The sequence below is a fragment of the Eulemur rufifrons genome, chromosome 14 (assembly GCF_041146395.1).
Source record: "Eulemur rufifrons isolate Redbay chromosome 14, OSU_ERuf_1, whole genome shotgun sequence".
Classification (NCBI taxonomy): Eukaryota; Metazoa; Chordata; class Mammalia; order Primates; family Lemuridae; genus Eulemur; species Eulemur rufifrons.
This window is the reverse complement of record NC_090996.1, coordinates 1195252-1222311: the sequence shown is the minus strand read 5'-3', so window position 1 is coordinate 1222311 and position 27060 is coordinate 1195252. Positions and strand designations below refer to the sequence as shown.

At 47.1% G+C, this 27060-nt stretch overlaps 1 protein-coding gene across 2 annotated transcripts in view; it reads left to right on the top strand.

Moving 5' to 3' along the window:
• Window positions 1-27060, top strand: part of BCL7C (BAF chromatin remodeling complex subunit BCL7C) — a 40265-nt gene that overhangs the window by 1233 nt on the left and 11972 nt on the right. Inside the window, exons 3-6 of one of the 2 annotated variants that reach the window (XM_069486050.1) lie at window positions 30-138; window positions 222-383; window positions 2294-2379; window positions 2944-3139. In XM_069486050.1, the coding sequence (XP_069342151.1) occupies window positions 30-138; window positions 222-383; window positions 2294-2379; window positions 2944-3069 (483 nt within the window). In that variant the 3' untranslated portion in view covers window positions 3070-3139. Of the gene's footprint in view, window positions 1-29; window positions 139-221; window positions 384-2293; window positions 2380-2943; window positions 3140-27060 lie in introns of those variants that run through there. The other variant, XM_069486049.1, reaches the window with a different exon arrangement.

The window sequence follows — 27060 nt, the reverse complement described above, 5'->3', positions numbered from 1 at the left end:
GCTCTGACCCTTATCCCTCTAACCCCCAGGAGCGACGTCGGGCAGGTGGCGGGGCGGAAAGATCCCGTGGCCGGGAGCGACGGGGCAGGGGTGCTAGTCCCCGAGGGAGTGGCCCCCTCATCCTGCTAGATCTCAATGGTATGTATGGATCCTGGAATTTGGGGGGCTGTGGGAATTGAAGGAAGGTACTGGGCCAAACCTCTGTGCTTTTGCTCCTATAGATGAGAACAGCAACCAGAGTTTTCATTCGGAAGGCTCCCTGCAAAAGGGCACTGAACCCAGCCCTGGGGGCACCCCCCAGCCCAGCCGCCCTGTGTCACCTGCCGGACCCCCAGAAGGGGTCCCTGAGGAAGCTCAGCCCCCACGGCTGGGCCAAGAGAGAGGTAGGCCCAGATGCCTCCCAGGAGTCCTCTCCTGTGAGTCCTGTCCTGTCCAAAGTTGAATCACCAGGTTACCCCATGCCTGCTCCCCTCCCGGTGCTGTCTGCTGGGGGCCTTCCCTGACTCTGCAGACTCTGCCTGTGGCTGCTGCTGCTTCGTTCCTCTGGCTTCTTAGGACCCACAGACAACATGTCATCACTTGAGATTTCCACGTAAACTTAACTTTTGACCAGTTCATTGTCTTTCTCCCCACTCCCGTCTCATATCACTTTCCTGAATGTTAGGTCCCTATTGCTCTTGTTCACTACAGTATCCTGAGAATATCATGGGACACATAATAGGTGCTCAACAAATATTTGTTGAATGAATAACTAATAGTGATAAGCATAAGAGTGATGAATAATAGTAGGGATGATAACATAATATTTCTTTTTCTAAATTTTTATTTTATCTTCTTTTTTTCTTTTTCTTTTTTTTTTTCTTCAAGATCTGCCAGAAGGAAAACAACAGCTAATATTTATTGAGCTCCTACTGTGTACCAGGCACCCTTCTAAGAATGTTATATGTTTCTTCTCATTTAATTCTGACTACAACCTTATAAGGGGATGATCCTATTATGATCTCTCTTTATAGATGAGGAAACTGAGACCCAGAGAAGTTAAGTAAGTTGCTCAAGCTCACACAGCCACTGAGCCAGCTTCTAGGGCTTAAGTCTACCTCAGCTCCTCTTTCTTCCATACGGAAAGCCCTGTCTGGTTGGCACCACCGCCCATGTGTGTCTCCCTTCCTCTGCCTCCCGCGGCACTGCCCTGGTCTTCCTGCCTCTCACCCGCACCTGGCTTCAGCCTCCTCACTGTCCTCCTCTAGTCGCCTCCACACAGCTGCTAGAACAACTTTTTCTAAGGCACAAGTTTGACAGGGTCATTTTTTGGCTTCAGATCCTTCAGTGGCTCTGCGTGGCCTTTGACTCCTCAGCTTGACACTTGGAGCTTTTGTCGACTGTTCTCTGATGACCTCATTTGTTCCCTGCCAGGAACACCATGCCTTGAGCCTATGGGCTGCGTCTAGATCATGCTAAGCACTTGTGTATCTTTGCTAATAGAAAAATAACAGCCGGGCATGGTGGCTCACACCTGTAATCCTAGCACTCTGGGAGGCCAAGGCTGGAGGATCGTTTGAGCTCAGGAGTTCGAAACCAGCCTGAGCAAGAGTGAGAACCCATCTCTACTAAAAATAGAAAGAAATTATATGAACAGCTAAAAATATATATATTAGCTGGGCATGGTGGCACATGCCTATAGTCCCAGCTACTTGGGAAGCTGAGGCAGTTGGATTGCTTGAGCCCAGGAATTTGAGGTTGCTGTGAGCTAGGCTGACGCCACGGCACTCACTCTAGCCTGGGCAACAGAGTGAGACTCTGTCTCAAAAAAAAAAAAAAAAAAACAAAAACAAAAAAACCCCACCAGCATTTATTGAGCACTTACTATGTGCCAAACACTGCGCTAAGGGCTTTACCTGTATTATGTTAGTTAATCCTCACAGTGGTCTCATGTGGTAACTGCTATCATTATCCCCATTTTACAGATGGGTAAACTGAGGCCCATGGAGAGCAAGTACCTTGCCCAAGGTCAGGATTTGAACCCAAGTCCAGAAACTGTGCTCACTAAGCATGTGTTCCCTCTGCCTAAAATGTGTTCTTCCTCTCTGTCTACTGCAGAAAACCCTACTTACCGTTCAGGATCCCACACAAATGTTGCTTCCTGGGCTGCAGCCAGGTTCTGACCCCTTCCTCACTGCTCCCACGGCCCTGTGGCATATGTGACTGGTGCCCGTTTGTGTCTGTTTGCCCCCACGGTCTGTGCTACTGGCACAGAGTGGCTGTTCAGGGAATGTTTGTCAACTTGATGTTCCAGATCCTGGGAGCATGACTGCCGGCGGCACCGATGAACCCCCAATGCTGACCAAGGAGGAGCCTGTTCCAGAATTGCTGGAGGCTGAGGTGAGAGAGGCCAGAAGGCTGGACTCCCAGTTCTTGGAGGGAATGTGGGCTTCGGGGCAGCCTAAGGCTTGGAGGCTGTGTCCTGAGGTCCAGGAGGGAGATGTCGACCTAGGACCCAGCTGAAGGTTTAGAGGCTGGGTCCTCGGGACTGAAAAAGAAAGGGTGTATTAGAGATGAAGTCCTGAGGGCTGGATCAGGGCTGATTTAAGATCATTAAAAGCCTGAAAAGATCATGGTGCTCCTCCATGTATTTTTAAAAAATACCCTAAACTATAAAATTAGTTTAAGAAAGTCCTTCATAAACTTCTGACTTTTTTTTTACAAGGGCTACCTTGATGCATTTTCCAGAAATATCAAATACCAGATTCTTTCCCTGAAACACTGTTGCAGTCATTGTTGCTATTGTTTTCCGTGCCCTGCTGAGCCTGCATCTTGGGCACCTGGCCCTGGGCTGGACTCCTGGGTCCGGGAGGGGAGTGGAGCGGGGCTTTGGAGGAGGCAGAGGCGGGAGGCTGGACTCCCGGGTCCGGGTGGAGCTCACGCCTGTCCGCCCTTCCTCTCCAGGCCCCCGAAGCTTACCCCGTCTTTGAGCCAGTGCCACCTGTCCCTGAGGCAGCCCAGGGTGACACAGAGGACTCGGAGGGCGCCCCCCCACTCAAGCGCATCTGCCCAAATGCCCCCGATCCCTGAGAAGCCGGCCTGCCTGTCCTGTCGCCCCAGGGGCCCCTTTGGCTTTTTACAAATAAAGACCCTTTTGTAATTTTGTGTCATGTCATTTCCCCATCAGGGCTGGGGAGGGTCTTTGGAGACAGTTTTGTCTCATGTTCCATTTCTCAGATGGGATCACTGAGGCTCTGAGAGGCCCTTCCTATAGTCACACCAAGAGTCAGCTGTGGGGTGGGGACTTGAGCCAGGACCCTGCCTCTCTAATACTCCCCCTGCCTGCCCTATCCCCCTTCCCTTTGACATTCCCTGACCTTCACCCTCCTCCCCTGGGAATCCCGGGAACCCTCTGCTTCCTGCTCGGTCCTCCCCTGGGCCCAGCAGTTAGCAAAGCTCTGGGCAGCTAGGACTGTGAGTCCCATTTCATTCATAGGAACATGGCGGCCCAGAGGGACTTGGGGGCCTGGGATGACCCAGCCCATTCCCTGCCCTCAGGAAGGTGCAGCGTTGTGCCTCCCTGCCTTTGCTTAGCCATTCCTCCACCTGGAACCCCTGGCCCACACTTCTGGTGGAGTGCTCCTTGTCCCCAGCTCGATCACCACCTCCTCCAAGAAGCCTTCCCTGACCCCAGGCTCAGTTTCTCCTTTTGTTAAGCTTCCACAACCCCTCGGGCTCCTCCTCTTTGTTTCAGCATTTACCAGGCTGTTTTGGGATCACTGGTTTGTACATTTGTCTTGTCCACTAGGCTGTGGGCTCCTGAGAACCGAACTGGGTCCCCAGCCTTACCTGGCACCCTAGCAAGCACAACAGTGGGAACAGAGCAGTCATAGCAACTGCTTGATGAATGAATGAATGAAGAAATGAATGGGCTGGGGTTATCTAGGAAGGCTTCTCTGAGGAGGTGGTATGTGAGCTGGGCTCTGAGACATGAACCTCAGTATGGTAGAACTAAAGTCAGAAGCCCTGATTCAAGTCCTGGTTCTGTTACTCACTATCTGTGTGGCTCTAGGCAGGCTATTTCTACTCTCTGAGCTTTAGTTTGTTCATCTGAGCAATGAGGACAAATACTAGGCCTCACCTGCCCCAGTGGTTTGTGGGAACCTTCAAATAATATAAAGTCCCCTCACTGTGTGCCTGCAAGAGAGCCAGGGTCAGGTGTATTAGCCCTATTTTTATTTTTAACAAAGGAAGAGACTGAGGTTCAGAGAGGACCAAATTGGAGCTTTAAAGAACTGTTAACAAACGTAAGGGTGTTTGCTGATAGCAGCTGCAGTGGTAGCAGTGGAGCCAGAGCTGGCCAGTGGAGCCAGGTGTGCAATGACAGGCGTATTCGTTTCCTGTTGCTGCTGTAACTTAGTGGCTTACAGCTACAAAAATTTATTATCTTATAGTTCTGGAGGTCAGAAGTCAAAAATTAGTCTCCCTGGGCTAAGGTCAAGGTGTCAGCAAGGCTGTGGGAGAATCTGTTTCTTTGCCTTTTCCAGCTTCTGGAGGCCACCTGCGTGCCTTGGCTTGTGGCCTCCCTCATCTTCACACCCGCAGCACAGCATCTGCCAGTCTCTGTTTCCGTCGTCACGTCTCCATCTCTGATGCTCCGGTCCCCCTCTTACAAGGACCCTTGTGATTACTTTGGGCCACTTGAATAATCCAGGACACTCTTCCCGTCTCAAGAGCCTCAATTCAATCACATCTGCAAAGTCCCATTTGCCATGTGAAGTGACATTCGTAGGTTCTGGGGATGAGGATGTGGACATCTCTGGAGGGCCATCCTTCAGCCTGCCGGCCCTTTTCTGGGTTTGTGGGTCATCTCGTTACCCTCCTCAACTGCACAGGGTGATTAGAGTGCTCCGTAAACTGTAGAGTGCCTTGTATGGGTTAGGGTACGGTGTTAAAGCCCAGAATTCAGTTCTGGGTTTGAATCTCAGCATCTACATTCATTTGCTGTGTGACCTTGAGCAAGTGACTTAACCTCTCTGTAGTTTTCTTACCTATAACATGACGATAATAGTCACATCAGCCTGGTGAGACTACTGTGAGGATTGTTTTTTTTTTTTTTTCTTTTTTGAGACAGGGTCCCACTCTCTCTGTTGCCTGGGATAGAGTACAGTGGCACGATCATAGCTCACTGCAACCTCAAACTCCTGGGCTCATGCAACCCTCCTGCCTCAGCCTCCTGAGTAGCTGAGAATACAGGTGTGTGCCACTACACCTGGCTAATTTTTCTTTTTGTACAGACAGGGTCTCGCTCTTGCCCATGCTTGTCTTGAACTCCTGACCTCAAGCAATCCTCCTGCCTGGGCCTTCCAGAGTGCTAGGATTGTAGGCGTGAGCCACCACGCACAGCCCATGCTGTGAGGATTAAATGAGACAATACTTGGAGAGAGAGTCCTTGACTTGGTACATAGTAAGTGCTCAGTAAATGGAAGTTGTTTTTCCTATTGCCCCATCCTACAGGTGAGGATACCAGGGTGTGGGGATAGAGCCAGAGACTTGCCTGTCAGTGAGGCTGGGGAGGAAGATCCTGGCACTGGATGGGTGGGTGTCCCTTTCTGAGCAGCCTTAAGAGGCAAAGGTTGAGTCTCCCCAATTCTTGTCCCTCTCCTGGTCATAGACAACTGTCCCTGAGCCCAGGCCTGCCCCCACACTCTCTGTGGCCCACTCTCTGACCTGGTATAAAAGCCAGCTTTTCCATAGCCACACCCCTGGTTCTTCACCTTGCCCTGCCCTCCCTGCCCCCTCCTGAAATCCACACTCTCTTTTTGGACATCCGTCCACCCCTGGCTCTCTGCCCTGGCCACCACTGCCCCTCCATGCCTGTCCATCCTTGGTCTCTCTCTCCTCCTCCTGATCTCTTAAGTGTCTCTTGCCCTGGCCGGGGCTCCTCTCCCTTTGAATTAACGGTTCCTAATCTCTGCCTCTGAGTTCTGCCCCTACCTCCAGACTCAAAGAGCATCTCCCCTGGGGTGTCCCACAGACTCAGCCTCATCTTCCCCCCAACCCATTCCTGCTGTCCCCTGCACCCATGGATGGCCCCACAATCCCAGGAGCCAGCCAAGGTGGGAACACTAGGAGTCCAGAGTCAACTTCCAGGAGCCACCCTGTCCTGTTAAGTGTCTGTCCTGAATAATTCTCCAGTCTGCCCCTTTCTTCAGGGCCATACTGCTTTACTAGATGCCAGGAAAACTATTTTAACAGCCTTTGGTGAGGTTCCCTGCCTCACTCTTGCTCACCTCTAATCCATGCTCCCCCCAGAAACCGAAACCCGTGCGTGTGGCTGCACCTGGCTAAAACCTTCCTCCGTGCTACTTTCTGCTACTTCCAGCCCACGCACAGCCCCCCTGAACTGCTTGTACCCGCCCCCGGGCACTCAGCCGCTTCCCACCTCTGGGCTTTGCTCATGCTGTTTGCTCTGCCAGGGGTGCCCTTCTCTCCCCGCTTCACCTGGCAGATGTTTTTCCAGCCTCAGCTTCTGGTGGCTTCTCCTCCCCTCTCAGCCTGCCCCACCCCTCCTCTGCCATTTCATGGAGCGGGCAGCCGCCTCTTGGTCTGCGTCCACTGGGTCTTCAGCAGCAGACTGGGAGCCCCCCGAGGACAGAGGATTTCCCTTATTCATGGCAACATCTATCTATTAGGCGCTTGCTGTTTGCTGGGCACTGTTCTAGGCCTTGGGGAGACAGCATAACCAGAACAGGGAAAAATCCCTGCCCGACAGAGCTTGCCTTCCGTAAATGATGTCATATGTGGGAGCTATAAACACTTCGGGAAAAACCAAGCATGGTAAGGGAGACGGGGAAGAGCAGGTTGCCATTTTAAATAGAGAGGTCAGGGGAGACCTCACTAAGGCGACTTTGAAGAGAAGCTTGAAGGTGGTGAGGGACAGAGCCTTGTGAGTATCTGGGGCAGGCAGAGGGGACAGCCAGCGTCAAGGAGAAGCAGTGTGGTGGACAGAGCGGGGCAGGGAGCAGGGCAGTGAGTGCGGGTCAGCTGGGGCCTGTCGGGCAGCACAAGCACTTCACCTGCCATTCAGACCAGGACACTTCAGAGAGTAAAAGAGGCCTCAGTGATTCTGCCAGAGAGCAGGCGAACGCTGGGTCACCCAGAATGCGTGGTCATCCTGCTTGGAGGCCATCGCCAGGACTTTGGCTTTTAGTCTGGGTACAGCGAAGAACAGGTTGAAGGGTCTGAGCAGAGGGCGACATGACCAGAGTTAGGTTTTCTTATAAAAAGTTTTAAACATACAGAAAAATTTAAAAATGAAAGAATTCAGTAGTTGAAAGACCGGTACGAGTAACACACATCCTCACTGCCTAGTCCTATAACGTGTTATGTGCCCATATCGATTCATCTGATTTTCATGATACATTTCAAAACAAGTTGCAGGCCGGGTGCGGTGGCTCACGCCTGTGATCCTAGCACTCTGGGAGGCCGAGGCGGGTGGATCACTCGAGGTCAGGAGTTCGAGACCAGCCTGAGCAAGAGCGAGACCCCGTCTCTACTAAAAATAGAAAGAAATTAGCTGGCCAACTAAAAATATATAGAGAAAAAAAAAAATTATCCGGGTATGGTGGTGCATGCCTGTAGTCCCAGCTACTCGGGAGGCTGAGGCAGGAGGATCGCTTGAGCCCAGGAGTCTGAGGTTGCTGTGAGCTAGGCTGACGCCATGGCACTTGCTCTAGCCCGGGCAACAGAGCAAGACTCTGTCTCAAAAAAAAAAAAACCAAAAAAAACAAGTTGCAGACAATACTATACCACCCTTAGGACACTTCAGCACACACATTGCTAACTAGAGTCCAATATTTATTTGGAGGGATCCCCCCCCACCCCCCCCACCCCCCCGCTTTTGAGGTAAAATATCCATATAGTAAAATGCACAGTGTGAACTGTACGATTTGGTGAGTTTTAACAAAGTAGACATCTGCATAAGGAAACCTTCTCAAATCCAGGACATCATCTGTCACCCGAGAAAGCTCCCTACTGCCCCTTTCCCATCCCTAACTCCCCAGAGGCACCCACTGTTCCAATTTTGTTTTTAAACCACCGTTTAAGTTACCCTGTTCTGGAACTTCATATAAGTGGAATTGGACTGTGTGCTCCCTTCTGTCTCCTTTCTGCCGCTCAGGATCACGTCCCCGAGAGGCATCTGTACTGCTGTGTGGATGGGCAGTTCGCCCCTCTCTGCCTCGGGCTTGCACTGCACAGACCAGCGTCACGCTGCTGGGTGCAGAGCAGATGGCGCCAAGTCGTCCCCTCCCTCCAGCTCCCTGCACAAGCCCGTCAAGCTCGGAGCTTGGAGACCTGAGTTTGTGCGCACCCCGGGGGGATAGACAGCCTTTTCCCAGGAATTTCTAGAATGGGAAGTCTGTGGCATCAGTCTCCCCAGAAATCTGGGGATACAGAACTACATCAGGGGCAGGATCAAGGACTTTCCTGGTCACTGTAAGTTCCATGTCCCAGGAAATCCCGCAGCCCTGGGCAAATTGGGATGGCTTGTCACTCCAGCAGGAGTCTGCCACTGCCCTTGGGGGTCTAGGCCCCTTCTCACCCAAGACTACACTCTTTTCCTCCTAAGAATTGGTTTTCCTTAAACTCCAAACTGCTCGAAAACCTCCCATAGCTCCCCATGGCTTTGCCTGGCAACTCACAGCATATACTCAGCCTACGGCAGCGGTTCTTAAGCTGCTGCACGTTAGAACCACCCGGGGAATCTTTTTAAAATTCTGATATCTGGCTTCCACACGAGACATTTTATTTTATTTTATTTTATTTATTATTATTATTTTTTTTGAGACAGAGTCTCACTCTGTTGCCCGGGCTAGAGTGCCGTGGCGTTAGCCTCGCTCACAGCAACCTCAAACTCCTGGACTCAAGCGATCCTCCTGCCTCAGCCTGCCGAGTAGCTGGGACTACAGGCGTGCACCACCATGCCTGACTAATTTTTTCTGTATATTTTTAATTGTCCAGCTAATTTCTTTCTATTTTTAGTAGAGACAGGGTCTCACTCTTGCTCAGGCTGGTCTGGAACTCCTGAGCTCAAACAATCCACCCGTCTCTGCCTCCCAGAGTGCTAGGATTACAGGCGTGAGCCACCGCACTCAGCCTAACACACATAACTTCTAACCCAAGGAAGCTGCCCGGGCTGTTTCCCACCTTAGCACTTGCTGCTCCCTCTGCCTGGGAAGCTCTTCCCTTCCTCCTTCCTCCCTTCCTCTCTCCTCCGGCCAATGCTTTCTTATCTCTCAGGCCTGGGGTTCCACCTTACCTCTTCCTGGAACTTTCCCTGACCTTCAAACCAGGTCAGGTCCTTGCTTGGCCACTGTACTTCCTCTTTCATTCCACATCTCACTTCCCCTGCTAGAATGAGGCCACATCTGTCTCATTCATCTCTGTCTTCCTAGGGCATACAGTAATGCCTGGTAAACAGTAGGTGCTCATTAATGATAAACGAATGATAAATCTCCTTTCTTCTACTGGCAAAATCCTACTCCTTTTCTGGTTACATTTCTACTATAGCATCTGATTCGGTTCTCCTGGAGACCCATAAGGTCACTGAGGTCAGGTGATCAATGGCGTTTAGCTCCAGTTCATCTCACAGTGGGCCCAGTGGGTCCCCAAGCTCATCCTGTGGTTATTTCCCAGTTCCAGAATGCACACTTGGAATGGGCATACTCAGCAGCTGGCAGAATCGCCACATCAGCTAACTGGGTCTCTCTGTGCATGTCTGTGAAGGCAGCGATATGCCTGGTTGGGGACCCCAGGACCCCGCCAGGGCTGGCACAAGGGCCGGGCACAGTTCCTAGTGTTTTCCTTGTCGGGCCCCTCCTTTGTTCCAGGCAGACAGCTGGGTAGCAAAGCGTCAGCACACAGGATGGGAGTGGAGGGTATTCCAAACTCAGACCGATTTGTAATAACTGTGATTGGGGCAAATCACCTCCCCTGTCTAGACCTTAGGTGCCTCATCTGAAAAATGGAGCCAATAATCTTTTCCTCATCTTTGGGGTCACACATCTTTGAGCCCGAGAAGCTGAATGTAAACCAAATCGGTGTAAACCGAATCTTTTCAACCTTTACTTTTTGGAATCACCAGTAGTATTACATGCACTCTAGGAAGTGTAGGAAATGCAGTGCCAAAAAATGACAAAGTGAAAGTAAAATTCCGCTGTAATCTCAAATGACCCTGGCCGAGGTTTTAATGGATCTATTCTAAGCTCTTGCGAGGGAGCCAGCGAGACGCGGTTGCACTAAACGAACCAGCCCTGGCGGGCGCCCGCGACCACCGGCCGGCAGAGCGGCCCGGGACCCTGCTCCCCTCAGCCTTTGTGCAGCTCCGAGGGAACAAAGGAGCGCAGCGCGCCCGGGCTGCGGCCGGCGCGGCGAGAGCGCGGCGCGGCCGTGGGAAGGGTTAAGGCCACCGAGCACCCTCGCGCGTGCTAGAGGGGCCGGGGGCGGACTTCCGGCGGGGGGCTGGCGCCCCGGGGGCGGGTCGCGCGGGCCGCCGGTGGGGACCCGCCGCTGCCGAGCGGTGGCCGCCCGCCGCGCTGGGGCTCGCTGTCCCGCTGCGGCCGGATCTCGGCTCCGGGCCAGGCCCTCCCGCAGGGGCCGTGCTAGCCGTTCTGACCGTGGGCACCCTCTTGGCCCTTTCTGGGCCTCGGTTTCCCCGGCTGTAACAGGGGCGCGAGGAGCCTGGGGCTAGCTCCGGACACTCGGTTTCTTCAACTCACTTGCGCCTCGGAATCCACTGTACCCCCTACGCAGGAGACAGACCCAGAGGAGGAAATTACTCTGGACTAGCAGGGCCAGGCTCCCTCCGTCGCCCCGCTCGAGGGGCAGAAGCATAGTTCAGTGCCACATTCCTTGATTTCTAGCGCCGGTGCTGCAGGAGTCGTCCAGGGACATTTCTGCCAAGAGCCACCGTTGAGAGCGCTCACTGTGGGTCAGGCGCCTTACTCGCACTCTCGTTCCCACTGCCACCCTGTGAGGCAGGAGCTATCGTCCACACTTTGCAGATAAGAAGATTGAGGTGACTTCTCCAGTGTCATGAGGCAGGTCAGTGGCTCAGTCGAAAAGATAGGAACCCAGGTTAGTCTGACTTGACTGGCAAATCTGTTTTTTTTGGAATATCAGCTAACATCAAATGCTTACTAATGAATCCTTTCACAAAGGGGCAAGATTCATACCGCTAGTTCAGAGACCCGGCTGAGTTAAATAATAGTTGTCCTGGTTCAGTGTCTTTGAATCCCTTAATTACCTCAAAGAAAAAGAATCAGACTTAACAGCTACACCTTTCTCCATATATATTTTTTAAAAATAACAGCTTCATTGAGATACAGTTCACACGCCATACAATTCAGTGGTTCTTAGTATTCCACTGTGTTTTGCAACTATCAACACAGTCAATTTCAGAACATTTTGATCACCCCTAAAAGAAACCAGTAACTCCCATCCCTTCCTCCCCCTCCAGCCCTAGGCTAGGACTAATCTAATTTCTGTTTCTCTAGATTTGCTTATTTTGGGCATTTCATATAAGGCCATGTATATGCAGCCTTTTGTGACTGAGATAACCTTTTTTTAACAAACAAAATCAAGGCCTTGAGCTTAGAGTTTGGCCTGTAACCATAGCCAGCTGGAATTGAATAGCATTGTTTGGATTTTGTTGTATGTATTTTTACCACTCTAGGGTAAGTGATAGGTATTTTCTATTTATGATAGTGATTAAAGTTTTCTTTTTTTTTTTTTTTTTTTTTTGAGACAGAGTCTCACTCTGTTGCCCAGGCTAGAGTGAGTGCCGTGGCGTCAGCCTAGCTCACAGCAACCTCAAACTCCTGAGCTCAAGCGATCCTCCTGTCTCAGCCTCCCGAGTAGCTGGGACTACAGGCATGCGCCACCATGCCCAGCTAATTTTTTCTATATATATTTTTAGCTGTCCATATAATTTCTTTCTATTTTTAGTAGAGGTGGGGTCTCGCTCTTGCTCAGGCTGGTCTGGAACTCCTAAGCTCAAACGATCCGCCCACCTCGGCCTCCCAGAGTGCTAGGATTACAGGCGTGAGCCACCGCGCCCGGCCTAAAGTTTTCTTTTTGAATACGTTTTTTCTTTTTTCTTTTTTTTGAGACAGAGTCTTGCTCTGTCACCCAGGCTAGAGTGCCATGGTATCAGCCTCAATCACTGCAACCTCAAACTCCTGGGCTTAAGCGATCCTCCTGCCTCAGCCTCCCGAGTAGCTGGGACTACAGGCATGTGCCACCACACCCAGCTAATTTTTCTATATATATTTTTAGCTGTCTATATATATTTTTAGCTGTCCATATAATTTCTTTCTATTTTTAGTAGAGACGAGGTCTCGTTCTTGCTCAGGCTGATCTCGAACTCCTGACCTCAAGCGATCCTCCCACTTCGGCCTCCCAGAGTGCTAGGATTTCAGGCATGAGCCACCGCGCCAGGCTTGAATACATTTTTTCAATAAAAAAGTGACTTGAGGCTGGGCTCGGTGGCTCACACCTACCATCCTAGCACTCTGGGAGGCCGAGGTGGGGGGATTGCTCGAAGACAGGAGTTCAAGACCAGCCTGAGCAAGAGTTACACCCCATCTCTACTAAAAATAGAAAAAATTAGCCAGCCAACTACAAATAGAAACAACAACAAAAAAATATTACCCGGGCGTGGTGGCACATGCCTGTAGTCCCAGCTACTCGGGAGGCTGAGGCAGGAGAATCGCTTGAGCCCAGGAGTTTGAGGTTGCTGTGAGCTAGAGTGACGCCACGGCACTCTAGCCCGGGTGACAGAGCGAAACTCTGTCTCAAAAAAAAAAAAAAAAGTGACTTGATATTTGTAAAGGACAACATTAAGTAAATAGTAGTACAGGTGGTACACAAATTTGTTAAAGGTTGGGAATATTGGATATGAATGGAGTTTGGAAAACACTAGATTGTCTGATTTTAGGTTCTCCAGGACACAATTTGAAAACCACCCTATTGATTTCATATTCCTAACAACTCCTATGAGGAAATGCATCATTTTACTGATGAATAAGCAGGTTCAGAGAAGTACAGTACAGTAACTTGTCCAAGGTCACACAGCTAGTGACAGAACTTAACATAAGGTCTGTGTAATTCCAAAAACCACCTACTTACCAAGTCTGGAAGTAAGACGGGGTGAGGGGGTGGGGAAAGCACCAGCAAGCTTCAGAGGGGACTCTAGCCGCTAGACCAAAACACATGGGTGCCAGGCTGGCTAAGTTGTTTTGGTCAGGCACCCCTTGAAACAAATATTCAAATATTTCTTTCTTTCTTTTTTCTTTTTCTTTTTTTTTTTTTTTTGAGACAGAGTCTCGCGCTGTTGCCTGGGCTAGAGTGTCGTGGCGTCAGCCTAGCTCACAGCAACCTCAAACTCCTGGGCTCAAGCGATCCCTCTGCCTCAGCCTCCTGAGTAGCTGGGACTACAGGCATGCACCACCATGCCCGGCTAATTGTTTTCTATATATTTTTAGTTGTCCAGCTAATTTCTTTCTCTTTTTAATAGAGATGGGGCCTCACTCTTGCTCTGGCTAGTCTTGAACTCCTGAGCTCAAACGATCCTCCCTCCTTGGCCCCCCAGAATGCTAGGATTACAGGCGTGAGCCACTGTGCCCAGCCATTCTAAAAACAACTTAATGTATGACTCTAAACAGAAATCCCATCTCAGTCACCATTGGGGCTTTCTTCCACTCTCAAGGGCACACCTCAGTTCAGTAGGTGTTGCCTGGGTAACTGGGGGGTGTGTGTGTGTGTGTGTGTGTGTGTGTGTGTGTTGGTGGTGGGTAGGATCTAATCTATAGTTCATCATCACTGCTGTTGGCAACAATGTCCAAGCCCACAGTGGATCCTTAAAGTCCAGGGGTTCTGCCCTGTACCACAGTGGGCACCAGAATCTCTGGGTTGGAACTCCTTGTACGTAGGATCCCATGTTTCCTGGGATATCAGGCCACTACCTGCTCTTGGACTGGTCGCTTCCCTGGAGCATGGCCATGGGCCGGCACCAGGACTCCCTCTATCCCCTTGCTGGCCAAGGACTTCCCCATCTCCTGCCATCACCCTCACGAAGATCCTCTGCCACCTCCCGGCAACCCTGTCCCACATCTTATTCTTTCACTGTGGGCTTTAAAAGACCATTACACTCAGAGCCATTTCCGATAAAACTATTAATAGTTTCCTTTTCCAGAGAGAACTTAATTTTTAAACCTTAATTTTAAACAATGTAGCATATAGAAGACAAACAGAACAACCGGACACTGCCATACTGTTGTTCAACTCTTATTTAACTCAGCCCTCTTCTCTCACAGTTGTGCAATGCAACTTGGACCCAAACTTGGACTTAACTGCACTTGTCTTCCTGAGAAGGCAATTAGGGCCCATCTGTCCATCATTCTGAGTTGAGAATCTCAATCTAACAATTTCAGACCACACACAGCAAAATAGCTAACACTGAGCTAATATTAATATTCTGAGAGCACTACGTGCATAATCTCACAAAATCATTTCAACAACTTTGTGAGATAAGTACTACTATTATTTCCATTTTATAGACGAGAAAACCGAGGCCCAGATAAGTCACTTGTCCCATAGAAGATAGTAGAGGCAGATTTGAATCCACATAGTCTGACTTTAGAGTGTGCACTTGCAGACACAGAGTTCAGATGAAGACAGTTTCCTCCATAATTTGTGACAATAGTTCAATGTTCCCTGTACACTGGTACCCGCCACCCCATAGCTGCTTGGGAAGCAGAATAGAGGATTCTCCTTCCCAGAGAGGAGTCTGAGAACTCTGAGACCTGGATCTCCCACTCAGGACACCTTCCCCTTCCCTGGTTCCTGCCTTTCTGGAGGTGAGTTAACTAACAACTAACTATTCCCTTGACCTGGAACTGCCACCCTGAGCTACTGCTATGTGTCAGCACTGGGCTAGATCCATTTACAATTTCTCCTTCCCATGCTACAACCCAGCAAGGAGCTGTTATCCCCATTTTACAGACAAGTAAACTGAGGGCCAGGACAGTGAAGTGACTTGCCTAGGAGCACACAGCTGGTGAATGGAACAACAAGGATTGGAACCCAGATACCCAGCTCTGAGTCCACTGCTCTGTTAACTCCTTAGTGACCTTCCAGAGTTGAGAGCCTAATAAGTGAGGGGGGGTGATTGGTTGTGGTGCCCAAGCAGCCTCTTCTCCTCTGACTCCATTTCCTTATCTGTGAAATCTCTTTCTTTCCCCAACTTTCCAACGAAAGGAGGCTTTTTATTTCTTTTTAGCAATTTCGATGATAACAATGGTCCTGTTTACTGAGTCTTCTTAACGTGCCAGGCCCTGGGCTGAGTGATATATACACACACACACACACACACACACACGATATATATGTACATATGCATACACACATGTACTGTACAGATATCATGCTTTCATTCACTGCCCTACTCTGTTTCTCTAGATTTTTATAGGGGAGTTTTTTTTAGAGATCACCTTATTGTATCTTCTAATTTAGAGGCAAGGAATCATTTCTGTTCATTCCTTCAACAACCATCGAGCTTCTGTTCACCGCTAGGCCCATGCTGAGCTCTTAGAAAAGAGAGAAAAGACCAATTCAAGGTATTAGCAGTAGGCATCTCGAGGTGGTAGGAATAGAGCGTTATTTTTGCTTATCTGTATTTCCTAACTTTCTACCATGCACATATATGGTTTTTATGTAATAATAAAATGAAAATCAGTTCCCTGCCCTCAGTAGAGCATGCTTCTACTTGTACAGTACTCTTTCTCCAATTTAATGATTACATACCTCAAAACCCCCAGGGTGGGAGAAATCCCAGTTAAGGAAGTCAAGACCTCGTACTAGAGAGGTGTCCTCCTAATTCAAGTGGCAGCCACACCTGCAGTCCCTTCACCATGCCCCACTTCCTCCCCTCAAATCCCTGACTGGCCTGTGGATTGGCATCTGAACCTAACTGTCCCTAGCGGTGGTTCTCAACTGGGCCTGAGCGTTTAAGAAAGGTATAAAGGCAGATTTGATTGTCGCGATTTCTGAAGACGCAAGTCCAAGGGATGCTGAGCAGCCTGTAATTCCCGAGGCAGCCACACCACACGTGTCCTGCCTGGAATGTCGGCAAACTCCTGTAGGTTGGCCTGGCGCTCTGGGGTATCTGGGCCTCGAAGTGTTATCGAACGGGATCGTGCCTGCCCGCCTGCCTGGTCAGACCCAGTCCCTTGGGAAGTTTGCAAGCTGGACCCAGAAAACGTGAACTGAAGTAATGGGGACCAAGAGAGACCATATCAGGAGTCTGGTAGAGTCACTGTGCGATGGAGTACATATGATGCTTCTAGGGAGCCATGACATGCCAGGGTCCCGGTGACAGCCATGGGTCTTAAAGGAAATGACCAACGTTCTAGGTGTCTGTGAGACTCCACCATGAAAACTCACCAGCTTGATAGCAGAAAGGGATATATAAACCTACGAAAATTCCTATAAATATTTTTCCTTTTACTATAAATCATTGAATAGACAATGAGTGACATTTATTTATTTATTTTTTTTTTTTGTTGAGACAGAGTCTCACTTTGTTGCCCAGGCTAGAGTGAGTGCCGTGGCGTCAGCTTAGCTCACAGCAACCTCAAACTCCTGGGCTTAAGCGATCCTACTGCCTCAGCCTCCCGAGTAGCTGGGACTACAGGCATGCGCTACTATGCCCGGCTAATTTTTTTCTATATAGATTTTTAGGTGTCCATATAATGTCTTTCTATTTTTAGTAGAGACGGGGTCTCGCTCAGGCTGGTCTCGAACTTCTGACCTTGAGCAATCCACCCGCCTCGGCCTCCCAGAGTGCTAGGATTACAGGCGTGAGCCACCGCGCCCGGCCACATTTATTTATTTATGTTTTTTTGAGACAGAGTCTCACTCTTTTGCCCTAGCTAGAGTGCCATGGTGTCAGCCTAGCTCACAGCAACCTCAAACTCCTGAGCTTAAGTGATCCTCCTGTCTCAGCCTTCTGAGTAGCTGAGACCACAGGCATGTGCCACCACACCCAGCTAATTTTTTCTATTTTTAGTTACCCAGCTAATTTTTTCTATTTTTAGTAGAGATGGGGTCTTGCTTTTGCTCAGGCTGGTCTCGAACTCTTGAGCTCAAGCAATCCTTCCACCTTGGCCTCCCAGAGTGCTAGGATTACAGGTGTGAGCCACCGCCAATAAGTGACATTTTAAATAATTTAAAACTACTTGCTCCATTAATGAGTATCCAACATATCCTTCCTTATTTTCTTGAAGTGTTTTAGCATTCATTCTTTCAGTGGGTTATTCTGGGACACATAACTTGTTCCCTAAAAGGGATGTTATTCCCCTGTGGGGTCTTTGCTGCCAAGTCCCTAGGTCATGACAAGGAATGACGTGAGATTTATATGTACTGGATCTGAAATTCTTACAGTTGCCTAAAACTAGAACAGAAAAAAGTAAATTCATACACTGTATTTAAGAATTTTATGTAGGCAGAGGCCAGGCACGGTGGCTCATGCCTGTAATCCTAGCACTCTGGGAGGCCGAGGCGGGTGGATGGTTCGAGCTCAGGAGTTCGAGACCAGCCTGAGCAAGAGTGAGGCCCCGTCTCTACTAAAAAATAGAAAGAAATTATATGGACAGCTAAAAATATATATAGAAAAAATTAGCCAGGCATGGTGGTGCATACCTGTAGTCCCAGCTACTCGGGAGGCTGAGACAGGAGGATCGCTTGAGCTCAGGAGTTTGAGGTTGCTGTGAGCTAGGCTGACGCCACTGCACTCTAGCCCGGGCAACAGAGTAAGACGCTGTCTCAAAAAAAAAAAAATTTATGTAGGTAGAATTTATGTTGGGGAAGGATTATACTACTGTATAGTACCTAGCTAAATGTTTTGTTCAGTTTATAATTGTCAAATAATATAATTAAGGTTACAGGCTCAGAGGGAAAACAGTGGGCCGGAGTCACACAGCCTATGGGTGCAAACTGGAACTACAATCGTGGTCTCTCATCTTTCAGTTCAGTGATCTTTCTTTGTATTTCGCTGTAACTGTCCACTCACAAAGCTATGGCCAATGAAAAAACTGCAGATTAGTTTAAAAAGTGTAACGTAGAAGCTGAGAAGGGAGGTGAAGCAGAGGTCATAACAGGAAGGCAAAATTTTTAAGTCTTTTTTTTTTCTTTGCCGTTGTGTTATTTTTCTATTGCTGTAACAAATTACTACAAATTTAGTGGATAAAACAACACAGATTTATTTTATTACAATTCTGTGGGTCAGAAGCCTGACAAGAGCCCCACTGGGCTAAAATTAAGGTGTCACCAAGCCGGTGTTCCTTTCTGGCAGCTGCAGGGGAGAAGCTGTTTCACTGCCTTTTCCAGCTGCAGGGGCTGCCCACAGTCCCGGCCTCATGGCCCCTTCCTCCTCCTTCAGTCAGTAACTCTGCATCTCTCTGACCATCTTCCACACTCCCATCCTGATGGCAACCAGAAGAGATTCTCTGATTTTAAAGATACTTGTGATTACATTGGGCCCAGTGGATTACCTGGCTAATCAGGATCATTTCCCCATCTCAGGATCCTTAATTTCATCACATTTGTAAAAACATTCACAGAGTCCAAGGATTAGGGCGTGGGCATATTAGGACATTAAAACAAGGGCCATTATTCTGCCTACCGCAGTTACGAAATATCCATGTGCATAAACATTCACAGAAAAATAGGCAGTCTAACATAATATTATAAAACAAAATATATTAGTAACCACCACCCAAATAAAGAAATAAACATTGGCAGAATTTCTATGATACCCCTCCCCTCAGTCATGTTTTTTTTTGTTTGCATATGCCTGGAATTTTTTTTTGTCCATCTGTTTATTTTAAACATTTTTTGTCACTTGGTTTTATGTGTGTTTCCTATAAATTGCATATAGCTAGATTTTTTTTTTTTTTTTGAGACAGAGTCTCCCTCTGTTGCCTGGGCTAGAGTGCCATGGCGTCAGCCTAGCTCACAGCAACCTCAAATTCCTGGCCTCAAGGGATTCTTCTGCTTCAGCCCCCTGAGTAGCTGGGACTACAGGCATGTGCCACCATGCCCAGCTATATTTTTAGTTGTCCAGCTAATTTCTTTCTTTCTTTTTTTTTTTTTTTTTTTTTGGTAGAGACGGGGTCTCGCTCTTGTTCAGGCTGGTCTCGAATTCCTGAGCTCAAACAATCCACCCGCCTCGGCCTCCCAGAGTGCTAGGATTACAGGTGTGAGCCACTCCGCCTGGCCACATATAGCTGGATTTTAAAAGTAATTTAGCTTTACATGCTCTGATTTATAATTGGTGAATTCAGCCTGTTCGTACTTATTGCAATAATATACTTTTTTCTTTCCACTTTATTTTATATTTACTATATTTTTATTTTTTAAGAGAAAGGGTCTTGCTTTGTTGCCCAGGCTGGAGTGCAGCCTTGAACTCCTGGGCTCAAGTGATCCTCCTGCCTCAGCCGTCTGAGTAGCTGAGATTACAGGTACATCTGGTTCTAATTTATTTTTCAATAATGTTTTCCTCTATGCTTTTTTTTTTTTTTTTTTAACATTTGTGGGCTTGGCCAAATTTCTACTCATTCCCCCCTTTCCCCTTTGTTAACCTGATAGTGTTTATCATCTTTCCTAACAATCATAATTCTTCTTAAATGTTGTATCAACACATCGTTATAATCCTACTCCTTCACCAAAATGTTTTCGTTGCCCACTCCCTCCCAGCATCCCGAAAGATGATACCTTTAAAATGCTTTTAACTTTCCCACTCTCCCCACTCCTGGAGTTTTACTGAAATAACTTATAATTTTTTGCTCTGTCTGTTAGTAGGATTTTCATTAATCACTTCTGCAAACTAATCTTTAAACCCTTGACACACAAATTCCCAGTCTATACTCCACCATTTGAACTGAATTGTGTACATATATGTGTATATATGTCAATATCAAGATTCATTGCTCACCTCTTCATCTGTCCTTACCATGAGCTCTCAATCACTACTGAGGCAACTTTCTTAGAGACATCCCTCAGATGGGGCCTGGAGACGATATATGCACTGAATCCGGTAGGCCAGAAAGTTTCTTTCTTTTGCCGTGGCTAGGAGGTAACACAATGGCTGGTTTTGATTCTGGGGTTGCATTCCTCTTCTCTTAGCAGACTGTATTCCTGCTATCTCCTGGCTTCTAGTATTGCAGATGGGGGCTCTTAAAGGATTCTCGTTCCTTGTCTTCTAGTCTGGAAGTTTCTAAGTTGTTTTTCCTATTTCTGGAACTCAGGAATTTCATCAGGGTATGTCTAGATGCTTATCTTTATTAATGTATCCCTTTTACTCTTCAGACTGAAATTTCCCTTTCCCGCTGTTACTTGTTTCTTCTTTTGAGACTCCTATTATATGCATGTTAGGTCTTCTGGGGCAGTCCTTTAATTTTCCATTAATTGCATGGTTTCCTTCCCCTTGTATTTCTGACATGTCATATGGTTTCTTCCAGTATCTTTGAGTCTCTCATTAGTGACTTTGCCAACTGCCAGGTATGTCTATTCTAACTGTTTTCTGGCACTGAGGAAATGACCCCAGGATGGGTCTGTGGGCCAACGGAATTAGCCTGGAGTCAAGACCATCTATCACCTGAGCACCAGGAGCCCCTGCTTTGACTGGTGGACCACAGTGACATTTTGGGTCCCCAGGAATAAGCATCAATTTAGAGCCAGTGTCTAGTAATCCCTGAAAGACCTCGACATTGCCCTTTCCCCACTGCACAGACACCCTAGTAAGTGGCTGTGGGTCCCTTTGGGGAAGACTCAAAGGAAGGTTTATGATGAGCACTTGTGGCGGTGGTGCCAGGTCCTTCCTCAAGGGGACCGGGCAGCCCTTTTACTCAAGGCAGCGAATGACTTAGATTTGGAAACTAGTGAGAGGTTGTGACTCTCCACTGCGGTGACTCAAGTCAGGATTCTGGCTGCCAGCCCTAGGGTTTGTTCTAAGGTGCAGACCAAGCAGGAGAGGAACACTGTTACAATGGCAGAGGAAAGACCTCCAAAACTCCACTCCACCATGAAAGCAATTCAAAATCAGCCTTTTCTCTGGAAATTAACCAGAGGCTAACTACAATCCGAGTCATATTTATTCAAGAAAAATAGCTGCTTGGAAGGCTGAGGTGAGAGGATCCTTTGACCCCAGGAGTCTAAGGCTGTGATGTGCAGTGATGATGCCATTGCACTCCAGCCTGGGGGACAGAGTGAGACCTCGTCCCTGAAAAAAAAAAAAAAAGAAAAAGAAAAGAAAAGAAAAACAGCTGAATTCTAATAAGAAGAGTGAACTTTGTGGTGTTTTAACTTGCCCTATCCCCATACTCCTCTCCCTAGGTCCATAGTAATTTTGAAAACTAAGAGTCTCCCAACCAGGGGACCTGTGAGAACAGTAGCCTGGCAGCCATTGGAGGGGGCAGAACAGGTTTCAAGCTCTAAGAAAGCCCCGTTCCAGAAGTGTTACTCTCTGACCTCTCTGGCGACTCCCTGGAAAGCTCTGTTCTCAGAGTTTGTCTCTATTGACTGAGAACTTTCCCAGTGCTAACAGCCATATCCCTAGGGCATTTGTTGAAAACAATCAGTGACAGTTGTTTAACATCACAAGAGCCTCAAGAGGTAATACCAGTTGGGGGTAACAAGAGACTGATACAAAAAAACAAACAAAACAAAAACTTAAAGAAAAAAACCTAGGGAATGACATATTCATAGAAAGCAAAGCTCTGCCATATTCTTGGGGATTCCTAGAAGGTTGCTAGCATGTGTGGGGCTGTGAACGTGCCCAGGACAGGCCCCAGAAGACCCTAAGCTTGCACCTCTAGCTGACCTTGTCACTCTGTGCAAGCAGGAAGTGAAGACTAAAGCAGTGTTGTAAACTGCCTGCTGCAATGTTGAAAATGTGACCTAACACCCACACACACACATAGAGCCCCGCAGAAAAGGCCAGGAGACTTACTCATCGAAAGCATTTACGAAAATCTCTGTCCAATCGTTAGCTGACCACTAAGCTAATTGAGCAGACTTCAGTGGCCACACAGCAAAGAATACAGACTTTACTAAATTAGTTTAGGGCTGGCACAGTGGCTCATGCCTGTAATCCCAGCACTCTGGGAGGCTGAGCGGGAGGATCAGCTTGAGCTCAGGAGTTCAAGACCAGCCTGAGCAAGAGTGAGACCCTCTCTCTACAAAAAATAGAAAAATTAGCCAGGCATTGTGGCGCATGCCTGTAGTCCCAGCTACTCAGAAGGCTGAGGCAGGAGGATCCCTTGAGCCCAGTTTGAGGTTGCTGTGAGCTATGATGATGCCACTGCACTCTACCCGGGGTGACAGAATGTGACTCTCAAAGAAAAAAATAAAAACAAAAAAACAAAACAAAACTGAATTAGTCTGGGAAAGTCTCTTCACAAACAAACAGCAACAACAACCAATGGCAACAATAACAAAGCCTGGGGAGAGATGAAATCTGATTTTCAGAGTTGCCACATGTTATATTTAAACTGTCACTTTCAACCAAAAAATGTGAGACATGCAAAGAAACAGTTTTGTTTAATACCTTTTTTCTTTTATATGTTTTCAAAGACAAGTGCAAAAAGCAATAATTATAAAACTGTGTTGATGGACTTATGATATCTGAGGATGTAAATTGTATGACAATAGTAGCACAAAGGAGTAGTGAGGTAACAGAACTATATAGCAGCAAAGCTTTTTTATCCTATTGAAATGAAGTTGACATTAATGTGAACTACAGAGAGTTAAGGTGTTAATTGTAATCCCAGGGGAATCATTAAGAAAATAATTCAAAAGAATGGAGTAAAAGAAAACAACAGAGAATTAAAATGGAATGCTATAAAATATTTAACACAAAAGAAGGCAGTAATAGAGACATAGAGGAACAAAAAAATAGAAGAAATACAGATAACTGATAGCAAAATGATAGACGCAAATCCTATCTTATTAGTAATTACATTAAATGTAACTAGACTAAACACTCCAGTCAAAAGACAGAGATTGGCAGAATGGATTTTTAATAAAATTGACCCAACTACAGTCATGGGCCACATAAGGATATTTCGGTCAATGATGGACCACATATACTGCAGTGGTCTCATAAGATTATAATAGGGCTGAAAATTTCCTACCCCCTAGTGATTCGTAGCTGTCATAACGTCCTAACACAGTGCATCATTCACGTGTGTGTGGTGATGCTGCTGTAAACCAACCTGCTGTGCTGCTAGCTGTATAGAAGTGCAGCAGCTACTATTATGAACAATACATAATACTCGATGATAATAATGACAATGTTACTGGTTTGTGTGTTTACTACACTATACTTTTTGTCATTAATTTAGAGGGCACCCCTACTTATAAAGAAAGTTCACTGTAAAATAGTATGCCATTTGTACCAGCAGCAGCCTCATGTATCTCATGTTTACCAAGTCGCTTGATCAAATCATTTTCTCTTGTGCTTGGTTTAATCTCATGTTGTTTTGTTCATCATGGCTCCTAAGCATACAAAATCATGTTGCCATCAAGAGGCCACATTGAATGATTGACCTGGGATCAAAAGTAAAAGTAATTAAGGCCAGTTGCGGTGGCTCACGCCTGTAATCCTAGCACTCTGGGAGGCCGAGGCGGGAGGATCACTCGAGGTCAGGAGTTCGAGACCAGCCTGAGCAAGAGCGAAACCCTGTGTCTACTAAAACTGGAAAGAAATTATCTGGACAACTAAAAATATATAGAAAAAATTAGCCGGGCATGGTGGCGCATGCCTGTAGTCCCAGCTAGTTGGGAGGCTGAGGCAGAAGGATCGCTTGAGTCCAGGAGTTTGAGGTTGCTGTGAACTAGGCTGACGCCATAGCACTCTAGCCCAGGCAACAGAGCAAGACTCTGTCTCCAAAAAAAAAAAAAGTAATTAAGAGGCCAGCGTGGTGGCTCATGCCTATAATGCTAGCACTTTGCTAGGCCAAGGTGAGAGGATTGCTTGAGACCAAGAGTTCGAGACCAGCCGGAACAAGAGTGAGACCCTGTCTCTACAAAAATATGGAAAAATTAGCTAGGCATGGTGGCACATGCCTGTAGTTCCAGGTACTTGGGAGGCTGGGGCAGGAGGATTGCTTGAGCCCAGGAGTTTGAGGTTGCAGTGAACTATGATGACACCACTGCTCTCTAGCCCAGGCAACAGAGAGAGAGAGAGAGACTTTGTCTCAAAAAAAAAAGAAAAAAATGATTAAGGACTACAGAGGTGGCAAATCAGTGGTGGTTATTGGGTTATTGCTCACCAGTCAGGCACGTTCCATTGCACCATAGCTACCATCCTGAAGAACAAGAACAAAGTGACAGGAGCTGTTAAAGCACCTGCTTCATCAACGGCAATGAGACTAACAAAAATTCAAGGAAAAATTTCTAATGACTCAGATTGAAGACCAGATGCAAAGAGTATCTCTCAGCACCATGACAATGTTGGCCAAAGTAAAAAGTTTGCTTTCGATGTTGAAATAAAAGTTTTTTTCAACTTTTTGACTGTTTTGTAATAACTACAACTATGATGTTGAATTTACTGCTAGCTCTGGGTGGTTTAAAGGATTCACTATGTATGTAATGAATAAATTACATAATGTAAAAATGAGTCTGCCAGAGCTGATGTGAAGGCAGCTGAAGAATTTTTGGAAAATCCAGATAAGCTGATTGTGGAGGAAAATTACTTGCCAGAGCAAATCTTCAATAAGGACAAAACCTCCCTATTCTGGAAACAGATGCCTAGAAGGACTTTCGTCCATAAAGAGGCCAAGTCAATGCCAGGTTTCAAGGCCTTTAAGGACACGATGGCAGTCTTGCTTGGAGACGATGTTGCAGGTTACAAATTGAAACCCTTTGTGACCTGGCCCGCTGAGGTCACGGGGCCTACAAGAATATCAGCAAGCACACGCTGCCGGTGTTAAGGAGCAGTGAGAGGCCATAGATGACCCAGCTCTTCTTCCAGGATGCATTTCTGAATTACTATGCTGGAGAAATGGAGAAGTACTGTTTGCAGAATACCTTACATTTCAAGATTTTACCTATTGTTGACAATGTTCTCACACATCCTCCATTTATTAGTGATCTTCATCCCAATATCAAAGTGGTGTTTTTCCCTTCAAACACCACCTCTTTGACCCAGCCAATGGATCAAGAAGTGACAGCAGCTTTTAAGGCCTGGTTCCTGAGGAGGACCTTGGCCCAGGCTATTGCTGCAACAGGGGAAGACCCCGAGAAGACACTGATGCAATCTGGAAGGATTACAACATCTATGACTGCATCAAGAACCTTGCTTGGGCTTGGGGTGATGTCATCAAGGAGCGTATGGATGGCATCTGGAAGAAAACACCGAAGAGTTTGGTCCATGACTTCAAAGGATTTGCCAAGGATGAGGAGGTCGCAAAACTCAACAAAACCCTGGTCGAGATGGCAAACAACTTTAACCTGGGTGTGGATGAGGATGACATTGAGGAACTCGTAGAGGTGGTTCCTGAGGAATTGACTAATTGGAGTTGTTGGAACGGGAACAGGAATGCATAGCTGAATAAGAGGCAACAGAGGCCGGGCGCGGTGGCTCACGCCTGTAATCCTAGCACTCTGGGAGGCCGAGGCGGGTGGATCGCTCGAGATCAGGAGTTCAAGACCAGCCTGAGCAAGAGTGAGACCCCGTCTCTACTAAAAATAGAAAGAAATTATATGGACAACTAAAAAATATATATACACAAAAAATTAGCCGGGCATGGTGGTGCATGCCTGTAGTCCCAGCTACTCGGGAGGCTGAGGCAGTAGGATCGCCTAAGCCCAGGAGTTTGAGGTTGCTGTGAGCTAGACTGACGCCACGGCACTCACTCTAGCCTGGGCAACAGAGTGAGACTCTGTCTCAAAAAAAAAAAAAAAAAAAAAAAAAAAAAAAAAAAGAGGCAAGAGAAAAGGAAATTGCAGGAGAAGAAAAAGAACAACCACCACCAAGAAAATTCATCATGAAGGGTTTGGCGGAAGCTTTTGCAGACTTCAGCAAGCTCCTTAGAAAGTTTGAACATATAGATCCCAACACTGAAAGGTTTTCATTAATAGGAATGTTCACGAGGCATTATTTGCCTACAAGCAAATCTATGACGAAGAAAAGAAACATAGCAAACAAACCACCATGGACATTTTTATGAAAACAGTGACACCTCTTCAAGAATAGCCTCAGGCAAGTCCTTCAGGGGTATCCAGAGGAAGGCAGTGTCACAGGACACAACAGCTCCACGCCTGTTCTTGCCTCTGCAGACCTTCCAGCGGGACAAGATGTGAGGGGGAAGACAGTGATACTGATGGTCCTGACCCTGTGTAGGCCTAGACTTATATGTGTGTTTATGTCTTAGTTTTTAACAAAAAGTTTTAAAAAGTAAAAAAAAAATTTAATAGAAAAAAACCTTATATAATAAGGCTATAAAGAAAGGAAATATTTTTATACAGCTGTACAATGTTTGTGTTTTCAGCTAAGTATTATAAAAGAGTCAAAAAGTTGAAAAAACTGAAAAAAGTTTTTATAAAGTAAAAAAGTTACAGTAAACTTAATTTATTATTGAAGAAAGAAAAATATTTTCTATAAATTTAGTGTAGTCTAGGTGTACAGTGTTTATAAAATCTATCGTGGTGCCCAGTAACGTCCTGGGCCTTCACACTCACTCACCACTCACTTAACTGACTCTCCCAGAGCAGCTGCCAGTCCTGCAAGCTCCATTTATGGTAAGTGCCCTGATACAGATGTACCATGTTTTATCTTTTATGCTATATTTAGATGTGTTTAGATATAGAAATATTTACCATTGTGTTACAGTATCACATGTATTGCCTGCAGTGTTCAGTATAGTAACATGCTGTTCAAACTTGTAGCCAGGAGCAACAGGCTGTACCATATAGTGCAGGTGTGCAGTAGGTTACGCTGTCTAGGTCTGTGCACGT